The sequence below is a fragment of the Chiroxiphia lanceolata genome, chromosome 22 (assembly GCF_009829145.1).
Source record: "Chiroxiphia lanceolata isolate bChiLan1 chromosome 22, bChiLan1.pri, whole genome shotgun sequence".
Classification (NCBI taxonomy): Eukaryota; Metazoa; Chordata; class Aves; order Passeriformes; family Pipridae; genus Chiroxiphia; species Chiroxiphia lanceolata.
Genome location: NC_045658.1, coordinates 1,593,582 through 1,610,628, shown reverse-complemented (window position 1 = coordinate 1,610,628; position 17,047 = coordinate 1,593,582). Strand labels below are relative to the sequence as shown.

Genomic DNA, 17,047 nt, shown 5'->3' with positions numbered 1-17,047 from the left:
CCCCCCAGCTCCCTCAGCTGCTCCTGCTGCTCCAGACTCTTCCCCAGCTCCTTCCCAGGACACCTCCCCCCTCAGTGCCCACTCCTTTTCTCCAACCCCTTGTCCCCAGGCTCAGATCCATCCCCTGTGCTCCATGCCATGTTTCCCTGCCTTTATCCCCTCCAGCAGCCTATGAACACCTGGGATGGGAGGAAAACCTTTGAAGCAGCTGCTTTAGGGCCACTCTACAGCACCTACTGCTGAGCTGTAGGAACTGGGACCTCTCCTGGCACAGCAGCTGCTCCCCAAAGTCATTGTCACCTCATTCTCTTCCTTTTCCCATCCTTGTTTCACCATCCACCCTCAGCACCAGATGATTCCCCACTCCAGTCATAAAACCAGCACATCTTTGCTGGAATCCTCCAGCCATTCCAAAAGAAACTTGGAAGAGAGAGATTCAAGAAGTACTTTATATTATATAGACACCATTTCTCCTCCTGCCAGGGGACAGAAACCAAATCCTTTCCTGCTCTGGACACCAGGAGAAACCTCCTTTGGAATGGTTTCACTTCCATGTATTTCTCTTTCCCACAGCCACGACAAATCGTGGCCAAGCTGTGGAGAAGTGACACAGTTTTGGATGGGCCTCCAGAGCGTCCTGGAGATTTGGTTTATTTACCTGGACAGGGAATCACTCCAGGGAATCATTCCAGTTCCTCTCCAGCACAATTCCCAGCTGCTCCTCAGCCTTTCCTCTCTATGAAGGCCGTGTGCTGCCCCTGCAGGTAACTCACAATTTTCTCCTCTATCTCCATGCCTTGTGCTAGTTCCTCCTCAGAGAGGGACAGGGGGGTCTGTGAGTCGCTGGTGACGATGATGACAGAGGTCCTGCGGGATTCCAGGACGTTGGCCACCACCACCTGGTGCCGGTACTTCTCCAGAGCCTGCCGGGATTTGTCGATCAGGAGCTGGGGATCCGTCTCCAGCTTGAAGGAAATCACAAAGGCCTCAGGGGCCCAGTCTCTGACCAGGGGTGACAGCATTTTTGGCACCATCTTCATTGTGATCTGTGAAGGACAAAAAAACCCCATCAGTCAAAACAGCACAGTGAGTTGTAGTAAGAGAGGGAAATTCCAGCTTGCAGCGGGAAGTTCTGCAAGGCAGTGTTTGATCAGCCCTCAGCAAACAGTGCTCAAATGTCACTGCAACGCCCTGTAAATGTAACTTACAGGATCAGTGAGGTGCCACCAATAAGCAGGGTGTAAATTCAATTCAATTTAATTCAACTCAGTTCAGTTGAACTCAACCCAACTCGATTCCATGACCAAAGTGGTACCCACAAAAAGCAGGGCCACGGGAACTCTGCATTCCCAGAGCTAAACCTCACTCTGGGAATATAAAGATAAGCAGAGGAAGATTTAAAAAAAAAAAAAAAAAGCATTACAGCTTCAGAAGTCTGAGTTTTTCAGCTCTCTAGAATCCAGGCAGTTTATTCCACCTTCAGTTTTGCTTCTCTCAACTCCTTAAGGCACGTGAGGCTTCAAAGTCTCAAAGCACAGGGGGGAAAAAAGCAGGAGACTGTTCTCCAGCTTCCCATCACTGGGAATCAGGTTGGGTCCCACCTTTCTGGTGCTAATGATAAAGAAATAAGCCCACAAGCTGATTAAATTCAATTAATTTGGTGTTTGTTACACACAGAGCTCTGGAGCCAACTGCTCCCATCACTGAGAGGGCAAGAGATGTGTGTTGGACCATCATCGGTGCAGGTAGGATGGATCCAGAGTCCTGGAATGGTTTGGTTTGAAAGAGACCCTAAAGACCATCTCATTCCACCCCCTGCCATGGGCAAGGACACCTTCCACTAGCCCAGGTTGCTCCAACCTGGCCTTGGACAATTCCAGGGATGGGGCAGCCACAGCTTCTCTGGGCACTCTGTGCCAGGGCCTCCCCACCCTCCCAGGGAAGGATTTCTCCCCAAAATCCCAGTCTGGATCAAGCCTCTTTTAGGTTAAAGCCATTCCCCCTTGTCCTGTCACTCCAGGCCCTTGTCCAAAGCCTCTCTCCAGCCAGAAGGCAGCAACTCAAGTACTCCAGGAGCTATTCTTGGAGCACTTCAGCTCCCTGAGACCCACCTCTCCTCGTCTCCATGGAAGCACAGACAGCTCTAAAGGACAAAGCCAGAAGAGCAGGAGGCATCCCACAGGTGCCCCTTCACATTCCACAGCACAACTGCTGATATGTTGGAGCTGCTGCCTCTCACACCCAGAAAGAGCAGTGCTGGACACTGCTCCCTCCCTGTGGATAACCCATGGATAACCCACGGATAATGCATGGCACCACTCACTGCTGGGGCTGGAGTTTGCCACTCAACCCCCTTCGTGCCATCCTAAAAATAAACCTGGATCAAAGCAAAGCAGGGCTGACCCTGCCCTGCCCTTTATCTGGGCCCCTTGGTGCAAGATAAGAACAAAACAATGCAACTCCAGCATTTCCAACCCTGTGGAAAAACTCACCCTCCCATTCCCTCTGAGAACACATATGAGCCAGTGCTTTGCAGCTTTCCCAGGCTTTATCCACAGCCAGGCACGACCCTGGGAGCAAGGAGGGGGTGGTAAAGGAGGGTGGCGGAGAGAGAGGGGCCTCACCTGCAGGGCCCCCTCCGAGGACTGGATCTTGTGCTCAGGCATTTCAGAGGCCGGAATGTAGAAATCGGACACGGCGGCTGCCAGGTAGAACATGACACTGGAGCCTGTGGGAAAGAGCTGCTGTCACCTCTCCATGGCCTGGCCCTGTCACCCCTCCATGGCCTGGCCCTGTCACCCCTCCATGGCCTGGCCCTGTCACCCCAGGGACCCCAGAGCCAGCAGGGCCCCCCCTCAGAGCACCCCCAGCACCGCCCTGAGCAGGGCAGCGCTGCCCCCTCACAGCGGTCCCTCAGACACACCATCCCCCACTGGGGTCTGCCTTGCCCCAGATAAGAGGTCCATTCATGCCAGAGCCCCACCTTGTCACCTCATACCTGGGCTCTGGGGCCACCCTGAGGGGGCCATATTGTCCCTTCACGCCAGGGACATCCCCCCTCACCTGACCCCCACAACCACCACGTCCCCTCATGCCCATGTCCCCCAAATGGGGGCTCATGTCCCCTCAGGCCTGGGCCCCCTCCCGAGGCCACTCTGTCCCCTCACACTGGGGACCCCCAAAGGGGCCTCATCCTTCTCTTGCCTTACACCCCCCATGCCAAGGCCACCCCAGTTCTTCCCTGTCCCCTCACACCAGGGACCCTCCTGGGGCCACCTCATCCCCTCACACCCGGTGTCCCCCCATTCCCTCCATCCCTCACACTGGGGAGCCTCACAGGAGCCTCATTCTCTCTTGCCTTACACCCCCCCACCTGAAGGTCACCCTGTCCCCTCATTCCCAGGTCCCCCCAGTTCTTCCCTGTCTCCTCACACCGTGGGGGGGACCCTCCTGGGGTCCCCCCATCCCTTCACACCTGGTATCCCCCCAAGTTTTCCACCCATCCCCTCATACCCAATTTACCGCCCAGCTCCCCCCCATTCCCTCACACTGGGGACCCCTATGTGGGACCTTGTCCTTCTCCTGCCCCCCACCTGGACCATCCCATCTCCTCATTCCCAGGTCCCCCCTGCTCCTCCCTGTCCCCTCATACCAGGGACTCTCCAGGGTCACCCCATCTGCTCACACTGGGAACTCTCAGGGGGGGCCTCACCCTCTCTTGCCCTGCTTCTTGGCCACCCCATCCCCTCATTCCTGGGTCCCCCTGGTTCCCATGTCCCCTCCTGCCCGGACTTCACCTGGTTCCTCCTCATCCCCTGTGTCCCCCCCATCCCCTCACATCAGGGACCCTCCCGGGCCACCTCATCCCCTCATACTGGGGACCCCCAGGGGAGATTACATCTGCTCTTGCCCTGCTCCTACCCCCCACCCGGGCCACTCCATCCCTTCATTGCCAGGTCCCCTGGGTTCCCCCTATGCCCTCCCACCCAGACTTCACCTGATTCCTCCCCATCCCCCCAAACCCGGTGTCTGCCCCATCCTCTCACACTGGGGACCCCCACGGCAGGACCTCACTCTCTCTTGCCCTGCTCCTGCCCCCCATCCCAAAGCCACCCCATCCCCTCATCCCCTTCACACCAGGGACCCTCCTGGGGCCACGCCATCTCCTCACACCCGGTCCCACTCTGTCCCTTCACGCTGGGGACCCCCACGGGGGACCTCGCCGTCCCTTGCCCTGCCCCTGCCCCTCACCCCAAAGCCACCCTATGCCCGTGTCCCCTCTCGTCCTCCCAGTACCCAGCGGTGCCAGCGCCCTGGCCGCGGCGCGCAGCAGCGCCAGGTACTCCGCCAGCCCGGTGAACTCGATGGCGAGCAGCGCTCCCTCCTCGGTGGCCCGGTGGTAGTCCCGGAGCGCGGGCAGCAGCGCGGGCAGCGCGGCGGGCGCGGCAGTCACGCCGGGCGGGGGGCCCGGGGTGAGGCGGAGCGCGTCCAGCAGCGCGGGGCCGTGCGGGGGCAGCGCGCGGGCCCAGGGGAAGACGGAGCGGGCGCGGTGCAGGAAGCACACGCCGTAGCCGAGCCCCACGAGCCGCTCGGCCGAGGCTGCCCCGCGCCGGCCGCTGCTGAAGTTCTCCAGGAAGCGCACGGCCCGCGCCTCCAGCGGCACCTGCGTCCCGCCCGAGGTCACCAGCGCCACGCGCCGCCCGCGCGCCACCTGCGCCGCCGCCCACGCCCGCACCCGGCGCTCGGCCGCCAGCGCCGCCGCGTCCTCCACGTCCTCCTTCTCCCCCTTCTCCTTTCCCGGTTCCGCCATGACCCGCCTGCCGGAAGTGAATAGTTCTCCTTCCTGCCATTACCGGAAGTGTTGCCTTGGCAACGCCGTCGCCGGCAGCCTTCACCCCGGAAGTGTTGCCTTGGCAACGCCGACGCTCTCGGACTTCACCCCGAAAAGCCGGGGAAGACGCTCTCCACACTTCGTTTTGAGGACATAAAGCCAAAAAAAACACACACGTTTGTTGCAGCGCCGGGTGTGTCGGGAAGGATTCCCCAGGACGCACCCCGAATCGCATAGGTTTCATCAATTTAGACAACTTCCTAATTACAGATTCGAGGATTCCCTCGCCTGCCCCACTCCATTTCCCCCCTCGAATTACTTGTTTTACTCTTGACACGGTTTCCTTCCTTCTGGACCTGGTTCAAGGCCTAAACCCACTCTTGTCTCGTCTCCTTTTTCGCTTTTATCACTCTCTTCCACAGGTGCTAACAGTTGTCTTAGTTTCCCAACTAAAACACTATAAACTGTTTCATTCACTTCCACAAGTACTTTGAAATAGTTTCTCTATTTCTTTGTCGAAATCGCTAATCTCAGATGAAAGGTCACAGAACACTAATTGACATAAAAATGTAGGTGATCCCTGCCTTTGTCAGAGGCGGAATTAAGACTTCACTAATAAGATGCAGAGGAATAGTGTGTCAGAAAGGCACAAAGAAATGAGTATAATTACATTTGAGGAAAATCCGGGTGTAGTATGAAGAATCAAAGGAAAATGTAGACAGTCAAACCAAGTAGACAGTTGTCAGAATGACTGGAAACAGCTCAGGATTTTTGAAGGATACAAAAATAACGTTCCCATATCTCACATACAGAGGGATGTCACGCACACACAGCATAACATAAAAGCAGCTTTTAGACTTCTAGCGGAGAGAACTGGAAGGGAAAACTGACTCTAAACTTAATTTTTGCGGCTCGTGGGAAGCGCTGCCATGGCAACGCGGGACGCTCCCGGACGGGGGAGGGCACCGGGCCGACCATGGCGGGGCGGCCTCGCTGCGAACTGTGCGGGAGCCGCCCGGCCCCGCGGCTCTGCCCGCGCTGCCGCCGCGTCCGCTACTGGTGAGGGGACAGGGACAGGGCAGGAGGCAGCGATGGGACCCGGGAGGGAGGCAGGGAGAAGGGCCGGGAGGCAGGTACGGGCCTGGGAGCAGCCCCAGGACGGGGCTCGGGACACGCAGGGAAGGCTCAGGATGAGACGCAGCAGACAGGAATGGGCACTGGACACTGGGAGAGAGCCTGGGAGAAGGCTCAGGACACCCAGGAGGCAGGATGAGGAGGCAGGGATTGGCCTCAGGTTGGGGCCCGGGGCACCAGGAGAAAGGCTGGGATGAGGCCCAGGGGGAAGGACAGGACAGGGCAAGAGGCCAGGACTAGTGCCAGGATGAGGTGCTGGAGGTGGGGACAAAGCCCAGGAGGCAGGAACAGGCCTGGGACAAAGCAAGAGTCAGGGACCAGCCCAAGGACAAGGCTCAGGTCACACAGAAAAGGCCCAGGAGAAGGCTCAGGACATGAGGGGAAAGCCTGGGATAAGGCTCAGATCATTGGGAAAAAGCCCAGGATGAAACACAGGAAGCAGGAACAGATCCAGGAGAAGGCCCAGGACACAGGGAGAAAGCCCAGGAGGCAGGATCAGGCCCAGACAGGGCAGAAGGCAGGGATTGACCTCAGAGTGGGGCCCAGGACACGGGGAGAAGGGCCAGGATGAGGCCCAGGGGGCAGGACAGGACAGGGAAAGAGGCCAGGACTAGTGCCAGGATGAGGCACAGAACATGGGGAGAAGGGCCAGGATAAGGCTCAGAACACAGGGAGAAGGCCCAGGAAGCAGCAACAGGCCTGGGACATGGCAGGAGTCAGGGACCAGCCCCAGGATGGGGCTCAGGGCACACAGAGAAGGCCCAGGATGAAACACAGGAGGCAGAAACACGCCTAGAAGAATGCTCAGGACATGAGGAGAAAGCCTGGGATAAGGCTCAGGATACTGGGAGAAAGCCCAGGATGAAACACAGGAGGCAGGATCAGGCCTGGGACAGGGCACAGGACAGGGATAGTCCCACAGCAAGGCTCAGGACAGAGCCAGGATGAGGGGCTGGAGGCAGGAACAGGCCCAGGACAAGGACTGAGAGCCAGGGACAAAGCCTGGGATGTGTCTGGGACACAGGCAAAAGGCAGGAATTGTCCCTGGGATGAGGCTCAGGACACAGGGACAGCCCCAGGACAAGACCTGGGACACAGGGATGGAGCCAGGATGGCAGGGATGAGATCTGGGACAGAGCTCAGGAGGCAGGGACCAGACTGGGATGGAACCAGGGAGCCTGGAGAGGGTCCTGGATGGAACTGAGCAGGGAGGCAGCAGGAGCTGGAGTGGTCCTGCTCACCTGGAACATTCCTGCTTACTCCCAGCATCGGACAGGGAGCAAATCCAGGAGCTCTGGGGTGTCCCAAATATCCCCCCCACGGCCCTTGGAGCAATCCCACAGGAACTGAGCATTCCCTGCTCCCACAGTGACCTGGGTTGGGTTGGTTGAGGGGGTTTTGTGTCCACAGGGACACAAATCCAGGGATTTGACTGTACCAGGAGTTTGGGGAGTGATTTAAATAAGGATTTTAACACCCAGCACCAGGTGGGCTTGGCAGAACAGAGCTGTGCCTCCATCTGGGAATATCATGTGCCCTGTGAGCAGCCCAAGGGCTGGGGTGGGGGGGATTCCTGTGGGGAAAGTCCAGAAGGCCCAGCAGGGGATAATCTTCCCTCACACCACCTCCAAGATGGATAAAACTCTGGCTGTGCCCCCTTTGGCAGCGATGCCTCTCACCAGGGGGCCGACTGGAACAGCATCCACGAGAAGATCTGCCCCCTGCTCATCCCACCCCAGCCCTGCTTCCACTCAGAGAGAGACAGAAAACAAGGCAAGGAGCAGCTGCTGAGGAGGCAGGTGGGTGCAGCAGAGCAAACACCACTTCAAAGTGCTCCAAGGGAGGTTAATTCCAGCTTCTCTCCCTCCGCAAACTGGGCTCCACAGGCTCACCTGGGGTTTTCAGCCACACAGGAGCTTCCAAAGCAGCCTGGGCTGTCACTGCCCATTCCTATAAAACTGAGAGGAATCTGCTGCCTAAAGCAGAGCAGGACTTTTGCCTTCACCCCTTTAGAATTCCTCTCTCTGGATGCTCCCAAGAAAGGCAGCAGGCACCTCCTTGGGTGATTTGGTGCCTGATTGCAACTTGGGGGTTGTTTTTTCAAACAAAGCCTCAGCAATGAGGGGAGTGGAAGCACCCTCTGTGTGATTCTGGAGCCTCCAGCCTTTTCCACAGCCCTCACTGCAAGTCCTGATCTTCCTGAGGCAGCACAATCCTGGCTCTCCTCCCTGGCCAGGTGGTCCATTTCCCTGGTTAGTCCAGGATCCTGCTTCTTCCAGGCTGTCTGAAAGGAGGGAATCCCCTTTCCTAGAGCAGGAGGGCAAAGAAATCAAGTCCCTTCCCTTTGTTTACCTGCCCAGCTTGGCCCTGGAATGCTCTTTCCCACTAAGTGCAGTCTTTTATCTCCCGTGGAGCCCGGGGGTAGGTGCAGATGTGCAGCTCCTGCCCAGCCCTGGTGGTTTGCAGCTCTTTCTCTCTCTGTTTATGGGGTGGCAAGAGTTGCTGCCCCACCGTGTTGCTAAATCACCCCACCCAGGTGCATCTGCTCCTGAAAACCCTCCCCCTGGAAATAAATTCTTCCTCTGTAGTTGCAGAGCTCCTAGTCCTGGAGTAAAGGGGCAGCAGACTGAGCTGGGAACAATCCAGCCGTTGAGAAGAACATCAGGGATTTGCCACCAGTTATTATTATTATTATTGTGTTATTATTATTATAGATGTTTCTGGCCCAGGTGTGGGGCTTTGGTGAGCAGCTCATTGCTGTTGTTTCTTGGGAGAATTCAGAAAGAGAAATTCTAAATTCAGTTCCAAAGGCTGGGGGGGGAAGAGAATCTGTGAAGGCAAAAGTGCTGCCTGGGGAGAGCTCGTGACAGGCTTTGGGCAGCAGATTCCTCTGGGTTCTACAGGAACTGGGCAGTGACAGCCCAGGCTGGTTTGGAAACTCCTGTCTGGCTGAAAACCCCACGTGAGCCTGTGGAGCAAAGTCCACAGAAGGTGTGTCGGGCCAGCGTGGCCCAGAAAATGCCAAACCTCCTCAGTTCCAGGTTCTGCTGAAGTTGATCCTTTATAAGGTCTGCAGGGAAGGTTAAAATCGGTGTCACAGGGGGTGTGGCAGGATTTTTTCCACCCAGAACTGCTTGAAGCTGTTCCAAGGAACTCCCCCTCTATTGAACCCTGTGGTTACATCAACATCCCTACACATCCCAAGAGCCACGTCAGGGCCAGCTGGAGGAAGTGCTCCTTGATTAGCTGGAAGGTAATCAGCTGGGTTAATTAGGGACAGGGAAAGCCAGCAGGAAGGGCTGGAGGAGGAGAGGGAGTTGCTCTAGGTTGGGGTTCACCTGTCTCAGCCTGGGAAGGCAGGGACTGCAGACTGAGTCTCCTTCGAAGGAGAGACTTTAATGGGCCATTTAACAACCCTTAACAATGTCTGTTCTTTGACCTTTGTCTCCAGCCTGGTTAAATAAAATAGGTTCTGGGAACGGGACGTGCTGGGACACTTTGCCTTTCTTCTTTGCTGCAACACTTTGTCTTCCTTCTTTCTGAAGAAAGGAGGGAGACACTGGAAATCCCTCGGTGACCTGGTGGCTCTCCCAGAGAGAGGGAGAAGTGAGAAGAGAAGAGGAAGAGAATGAGAAAGTGCCTTTGTGCCCAGCAGGGTTTGGGGCAGGCAGGCTGGGCCTGGCCTGGCTGAGAGGATCTGGGAAAGGGGGGAGGTTATTTAGTGCCCTGTCTCACGGGCTGCATCACATTCCTCTTCCAGAGCCAACAAAATGCTTTAAAATGTTCTTCCCTGTGAGGGTGGGGAGGCCCTGGCACAGGTTGCCCAGAGAAGCTGTGGCTGCCCCTGAATCCCTGGAAGTGTCCAAGGCCAGGTTGGACGGGGCTTAGAGTTACCTGGGCTACTGGAAGGTGTTCCTGTCCATGGCAGGGAGTGGAATGAGATGAGTTTAAGGTCTCTCCCAACACAAACCTGTCTGGGATTCCATGAAAAAAGGCCTTTGGAGCTGAGGGGGAAAGCTCTGCAGTCTCATGATAACCAGAGGAAAAACCCGGTGCCCAGGGCCTGCCCGTGGGTTTGGTGGTTTTTGAATATTTCTGCTGCACTTTCCCCCTCCTGCACAGTGTTTGTTTAGAAAACACAGAGCTCCAGCCCCAGCCAGGACACAGGGAAGCCTGGGCACATCCCAATGCCCAGTGGCTCCAGGAGCAGGGAGCCAGGAGTGAGGAGTTTCATTCCCATTCCTCGTCCGGGTTCCAGAGCTTTGTTGATAGAAATCTGCTGCTGTCAACGTTGCCTTGGGAGTGCCTGCAGCCAGCACCTCCAAACTGACAGAATTCCAAGTTTCTGTTTGGAAAAGAGCCTCACCTGCCTGTGTGATGTTGTGATGTCAGCTCCCCACAGCCCCTGGGCATGGGAAAAGATCCCAGAGGATCCAGCTCGGCAGAGCTCCAGCCACGGCGGCTGCAGGTTCGGCCTGAGCCGATGGGACCTGCCCTCCTCCCTAAATCCTCCTTTCTCCAGGCACACCAGGAGTTTGGGAGTGGATAGAGGATGTGGCACTGAACCCTGAGCACATTCCCAACCCCCTGCTCCCACCTGGAGCAGAGCTGGGGTCCTTGGCCTCCCCAAGCCCCCTCAAAAATTGTGTGGGGGCAGTTCAGAGAAACCTCTAATTGCAGCTCACATGAAAAGAGCCCAAAATGAGCAAGGCTGGGGGAAAGGGGGAAAACCAGGCCAGGGACAAAGGGAATGATCCCCCCAGGGCTGTTCAGGTCAAAGGGAATGATCCAGTGATCCCCCCAGGGCTGTTCAGGTCAAAGGGAATGATACAATGATCCCCCCAGGGCTGTTCAGGTCAAAGGGAATGATCCAATGATCCCCCCAGGGCTGTTCAGGGCCAAAGGGAATGGTCCCCCCCAGGCTTGGAACTGTGGTAGAAAATATTCAGGGCTCCAGGGCTCCTCTTACCTCCTGCCCTTCCTCCACCTCCTGGAAGCTGTGCCAGAGTCCAACCCCCAGCTCTGCAGATGTTTCAGATAGTTCACTCTTGGGAAGCAGAGATGATCCCATTGACAAGGAGTAAAAAAAGGAATGATCCCAATCTCCAGCCCCTCCCAGATGCCAATCTGGGCTGTGCCCACGTACCAGGGCCCTGCTGGTTGCACCAGCCTGGCACAGACAGAAAAAGCAGCCTGAGAAATACCAGCTTTTCCTGCTGCTGCCCTGAGCATGTCCTGGCTTTCCCCTGGGCACCACGTGCTCCCTGGATACAGTTTGGGTTTCATAGAATCCCAGACTGGTTTGGGTTGGGAGGGACCTTAAAGACCATCATTCCAACCCCCTGCCGTGGGCAGGGACACCTTCCACCAGCCCAGATTGCTCCAACCTGGCCTTGGACACTTCCAGGGATGGGGCAGCCACAGCTTCTCTGGAAAACCTTCCTTTTCCTCTCCATATCCTGGTAGCTCAGGGATGGCTGCTATGTTTTCTAGCTCTTGGCAGGGGACTCTTGCTCTGGGCTGTGTTCTTTGAAGCTCTCATTTATCCAAACCAGTGTCTCTTTACCTCAGCCAGGATCTCCAGGAAACACTCCTGGGCTGTCCTGGAGCTTCCCTGTCCCTGAGCTGCTCCTTCACCTCTGCCATGACCCTCTCTGCCTCACTCTGAGCACTTGGAGCTCAGCAAAATGCCAAAGCCTGGCCTCCAGGAGCCCTGGGAATGGTTTCTCTGCCCAGCTTAGCCCCAGCTGGAGGCAGAAGGTAATAAAGTGGTATTTTCTGTGGTGCCCAGGGAGTCAGGGCCTCACTGACTTACCAGGGCTCTCCAGCAGCTTCCCTGCCATCCCACTGCTTCCCATCAGCTTCCCTCTCATCCCACTGTTTCCCAGCAGCTTCCCTGCCATCCCACTGCTTCCCAGGCAGCTTTCCTGATATCCTACTCTTTCCCAGACAGCTTCCCAGGTAGCTTCCCTCTCATCCCACTGCTTTCCAGCAGCTTTCCTGACTCTCACTGCTTCCCAGCAGCTTTCCTGCAGCTCCACTGTTTCCCAGGGAGCTTCCCTGCCACCCCACTGCTTCCCAGGCAGTTTACCAGACAGCTTCCCTGCCACCCCACTGCTTCCCAGCAGCTTTCCTGCCATTCCACTGCTTTCCAGACATCTTTCCTGCCACCCCACTGCTTCCCATCAGCTTTCCTGCCACCCCATTGTTTCCCAGCAGCTTCCCTGCAGTCCCACTGCTTCCCAGGAAGCTTCCCTGTAGCTCCACTGCTTCCCAGGCAGCTTCCCTCCCATCCCGCTGCTTCCCAGGCAGCTTCCCTGCAACACCACTGGTGGGAAAAGCTGATGGAGAAGTGTTGGGAACTGGCTGGATGGGGCTTGGAGTAACCTGGTCTAGTGGAAGGTGTCCCTGCCCATGGTGGAACGAGATGGGCTTTAGGTCCCTCCCAATCCAAACCTTTCTGGGGTTCTCCAAGGATCCTGGCTCTTTTTCCCTGTGAGGGCACAGCATCCACACTCCTGGCAGGGAGCAGCATTTGGATGGAGATGTTTGTGGAACTGGGGGTCACAGCAGATGCTGCAAAGGGTGAAAAGACCAAGTGGTGTGGACTGGCAGGAGCAGCAAAAGGCAGGGAGGAGCTCGACATGGATAAGTACAGGATAACTTACAGGGTCTGACAACAAACCCCGACGCTGCTGCCCCGCAAACCCTGGGGGGGGATTTTCCGGGTGTAACACATTTGGATTTCGACCCGTTTCCAGCCTCTGCACCCAAAGCACCAGCCCAGAGCTGGCCAGGAGAGGGTGGGATGAAGCTGCACTCTGTGTGAGGAGCTCTCTCCTGGCCCCTCAGCTCCAGCAGCCAGAGCTGTGCCCAGCTGGCACCACCGGAGCTGCTCCGCTGCCTCTGAGTCAGCCGCGTTCCCGGCAGAGCCCGGCGGAGCCCCTCTGTCTGATCTCTGCTCTGGTCTTGTGATGATCATTTTCTCTGCTTCACAGCTTTTATTGCTCAGCCTTATGAGCCCTTGTCAGGAGCAGTAAAGGATTCTTCATCCTGGAAGACACCACATGACCTACAGGGATGGCCAAAGCTGTTCCTGCTCGGAGCAGGAATGAAGCCAAGCTCTAATATGCTCTAATATGCTCTAATATGACAGCTTTAATGTCTGCCTATTAATTACAGCCACAAACTGCATTACAATCACTGCTTTAGAGACTGAAAACTTGATTTTAAAAGAAGGCTGTGCAATTGTAACCATCTGGGCTGGTGGAAAGTGTCCCTGCCCATGGCAGAGGATGGAATGAGATGGGCTTTCAGGTCCCTCCAACCCAAACCAGTCTGGGATTCTGTGATTGTATTCCCTGGCAGGGGATGGAACAAGATGGGCTTTAAGGTCCCTCCAACCAAACTAATCTGAGATTCTATGATTTTATTCCATGGCAGGGGGTGAAATGAGAAGGGCTTTCAGGTCCCTTCAGCCCAAACCAGTCTGGGATTCCATGATTTTATTCCACTGCAGGAGATTGAATGAGATGGGCTTTAAGGTCCCTCCAACCCAAACCAGTCTGGGATTTCATGATTTTATTCCATGGCAGGGAGTGGAACAGGATGGGCCTTAAGTTCCCTCCAAGCCAAACCAGTCTGGGCTTCCATGATTTTATTCCATGGCAGGGGATGGAACAAGGTGGATTTTCAGGTCGCTCCAACCCAAACGAGCGATTCTGTGATTTTTCTCTCTCCTCTTTTCTCCCTCTGCCCTGCCCTGTGTGTCCCTGCAGAAGTCCATCGTGGAGGTGGCTCTCAGTGCTGCCCAGAGGTTCCTTTGGGAAGGGAAGGCCCTGGAAGCCCTCCCTGCAGCCCTGCAGGCCCTTCGCTTCAGCGCCCGCGTGTTCGGCTGGAGCTCCGTGCAACTGGTACCTGTTTATCTCCTGCTGGCCGAGGCCTCCACGGTGTGAGCATTGTCTGAGTCCAACCCCTGGCAAGGGCAAGGCCTCCTGGGGGTCAGGTTTCTGGTTTCCTTTTCCCATTTATCAGGGAAGGGCCGGCTCTGTGCCCTGCTCTGCCTCAAGGACGTTGCGGGGAGATTTGAGAAGTGCCAAACACACACACACCCTCCTCACACCCCCTTTCTGTGGGTCCGGGGAAGAGAAGCAATGAAAGCAACTGGAATATTCTCTCCCTCTCCTACAATTCCCACAAGAGAAGCCAAATGAAAGTCTGCTCTTTGCTTCTGTGACCTCGGATGACCCTCTGAAGCATCACATTCCCGAGGGTGCTTGGCTGTGCTTTTTATCTCAGGGAAGGTTTTTTCTGAGGCCGTTGCACCCCAGGAACGCCTCTACCCATTCACAAATCCTGCTCTGCCCGAGCAGAGCTTTCCCTCATTGTGTGCTTTGGAAAACACGGTGAATTAGGGCATGGGAGCTGCTCTGCTCAGCCCTGGGCAAAGGGCTGAGAGCTCCATGTAAATCACTGCCATTCCAGGAACACACAATGCCCTGCTGGCAGAGCGGGGCTGGCTCAGGGCTCGTTCTAAATGCTGTGGTGAGAGCAGGGGAAAAAAATTCCTGTGAGTAATTCCAGTGTGATAGCGTGCGAGTCATGGAGTGAACCTGTTTGGGAAACGTGTTCCAGAGACACTCAGGGCAATAAACCCTCTGGAGAGCCTGGGAGAGCTGGGAGGGTTCAGCCTGGGGAAGGGAAACTCCAGGGAGACCTTAGAGCCCCTTCCAGTGCCTCCAAGAGAGCTGGAGAGGGACCTGGGACAAGGGATGGAGGGATAGGACAAGGGGAAATGGTTTTAAGCTGAAAGAGAGTTGATCTAGACTGGGATATTGAGAAGGAATTCTTGGCTGTGAGGGTGAGGAGGCCCTGGCCCAGGTTGCCCAGAGAAGCTGTGGCTGCCCCATCCCTGGAAGTGTCCAAGGCCAGGTTGGACGGGGCTTGGAGCAACCTGGGCTGGTGGAAGGTGTCCCTGCCCATGGCAGGGGTGGGACTGAGTGGGATTTAAGGTCCTTCCCAACCTAAACCATCCTGGAATTCTGGAATTTTATTCCATGTCAGGGGGAGGAATGAGATGAGCTTTAAGGTCCCTCCAACCCAAACCATCCTGGGATTCTGTGGTTTCTGGCTCCTCTTGTAGCTCTTGACCCTCAGCCTGGGTGTAAATGAGCCTTTGGACACACGGGCAGCTCAGGAGCACACGGGAGAGAAGTGGGGAATCCCCAAACCCCATCTCCACATGGAACTACCCAAAGGGACAGCAGGCAGGATCCTCTGACTTTCCAGATTAAAAAAAATGCTCTTTATCCTCCTTATCTCCCTGCTTTTTTCCACGTGTCATTCCAGGCACTGGGAATCTCCGACAGGCATCCAAGTACCTCTCTGAGGCCGAGTGGATCGTCCTGCAGACCCCAGACTGCCCTGCTGCTGTCCAGTCCAGGTTACACCGTGGGCTGGGGCTGTTCTGTATCGCCCAAGGAAACCTTGACCAGGCTTTGTATCACCTGGCCACTGATGTGAGTCCCCTGAAATACAGCAACACCTTGGATTTGATTCCTTCCCTCCTTCCGGGTCGATATGGAAACCCCAGCAGGCAAATCTGGGATCCCGAGAGGGTTCACATCCCAAAAACCTGAACTGGATGGATCTAAGACACCAGTGTGTCCATGTGGGAGCCAAAGCTGGGGTTTACCAGTTATCCCTCTTCCTGTGAAGTGCTGGAGAATCATGGAATCACTGAGGTTGGAAAACCCCTCTGAGATCATCGAGTCCAACCATCCCCCAGCACTGCCAGGGCCACCACTAACCCACGTCCCCAAGTGCCACATCCACAGGTTTTTTGAACACTTCCAGGGATGGGGACTCCACCACTGCCCTGGACAGCCTGTGCCAGTGCCTGACCACCCTTTCTGTGAAGGAATTTTCCTTAATATCCAGTCTGACCCTCCCCTGGCACAACTTGAGGCCGTTTCATCCTGTCCCTTGTTCCCTGGGAGCAGAGCCCGACCCCCCCAACTCCCCCCTCCTGTCAGGGAGTTACAGAGAGTGAGAAGGTCCCCCCTGAGCCTCCTTTTCTCCAGGCTGAGCCCCCTCAACTCCCTCAGCCGCTCCTTGTCTCATTCCTTGTCACATTCCTCGTGTCCTTGTCACATTCCTTCTCTCCCTTTAAATTTTTCCATCAGCTTTGCTGAGATGCCCAGACATTCCTGCCTCAAACTCATATTGTCACCTTTTATCCCACAGATAATTTTTATTTTGGCTGTTATTTCCCTCGATACTTTCCCAGATCTTCAGCCAACGTTTAATTAATGCCTTATTTAACTCTTTCAGTATCTGGTTCAATCACCCAATTCCAGGGTCGAATTTCCCCAATTCAACCTTTTGAGCCACAAGAACAGTTTGTTACATTGGAAGTGGGGGTTGCCAGCTGTGTTCCTGGGGATGCTTTGCCTGCCATTTGATCCTCCAAAGCCAGATGAACTTCTCCACATCCTATTTCTGTCCCGTGGTGACTAAATTTATCCTGTGCCGAGTGATGGCTCCCCACTCCTGGGGAATTTGATAGTGGCTTTGTGTGGGTGTCAGGGATGAGAGCCAAGAATTAGACCCTTTCCATTCTAACAGACACAATCCCAGTCTTTTCTTACACTATAAACCCTTTGGGAATTCAAGATTCCCACAAAGGGAAGCTCGGGACATTCCCAAAATACCTTTTTGTTTTGAAGATTCCTAAATGTGCTGCCTGAAAAAGGCACCAGGTAATGAGGTTTTTTGCTCTTAGCAAGTGGCTGTTCCAGGTTGGAGCAGCCCAGGAGCTGCTGGGACCTTTGGCTGCGTGTCCAAGATCTGCTGAGAGTCACACGCCGGCTCAGAATAGCTGGAATGCACCAGTGCCTTCCCAATCCCAGCTCCAGGGGCTCCAGCAGGGCTGGGAAGGCAGCAGGGTGGGACCTGGGAGAGGTGGGACAGGCACAGGGGTGAGGAGAGGTGGGAAACCTGCCCTGGATTGAGGGGAACACGTTCCAAAGGTTCCTCTGGCCCAGGAAAAGGCGGGGTTGGGATGTTGCATTCCCTTGGATT

General features: G+C 55.8%; 2 protein-coding genes across 2 annotated transcripts; one reads left to right on the top strand and one right to left on the bottom strand.

The window, feature by feature from the left end:
- Positions 1-432: 432 nt before the first annotated feature.
- Positions 433-4,846, bottom strand: PPCS (phosphopantothenoylcysteine synthetase). The gene is made up of 3 exons (XM_032709227.1): positions 4,297-4,846; positions 2,625-2,728; positions 433-1,046 (listed from the first exon to the last, which is right to left on the bottom strand). The coding sequence occupies exons 1-3, from the start codon at positions 4,808-4,810 to the stop codon at positions 723-725; spliced, it is 942 nt and encodes a 313-aa protein (XP_032565118.1). The 5' UTR covers positions 4,811-4,846; the 3' UTR covers positions 433-722.
- Positions 4,847-5,765: 919 nt separating this feature from the next.
- On the top strand, positions 5,766-15,603 carry ZMYND12 (zinc finger MYND-type containing 12). Its single transcript, XM_032709310.1, has 4 exons — positions 5,766-5,890; positions 7,632-7,764; positions 13,744-13,914; positions 15,313-15,603. Exons 1-4 carry the CDS (start codon positions 5,808-5,810, stop codon positions 15,601-15,603), a joined length of 678 nt encoding a protein of 225 aa, XP_032565201.1. The 5' UTR covers positions 5,766-5,807.
- The last annotated feature ends 1,444 nt before the right edge of the window (positions 15,604-17,047 follow it).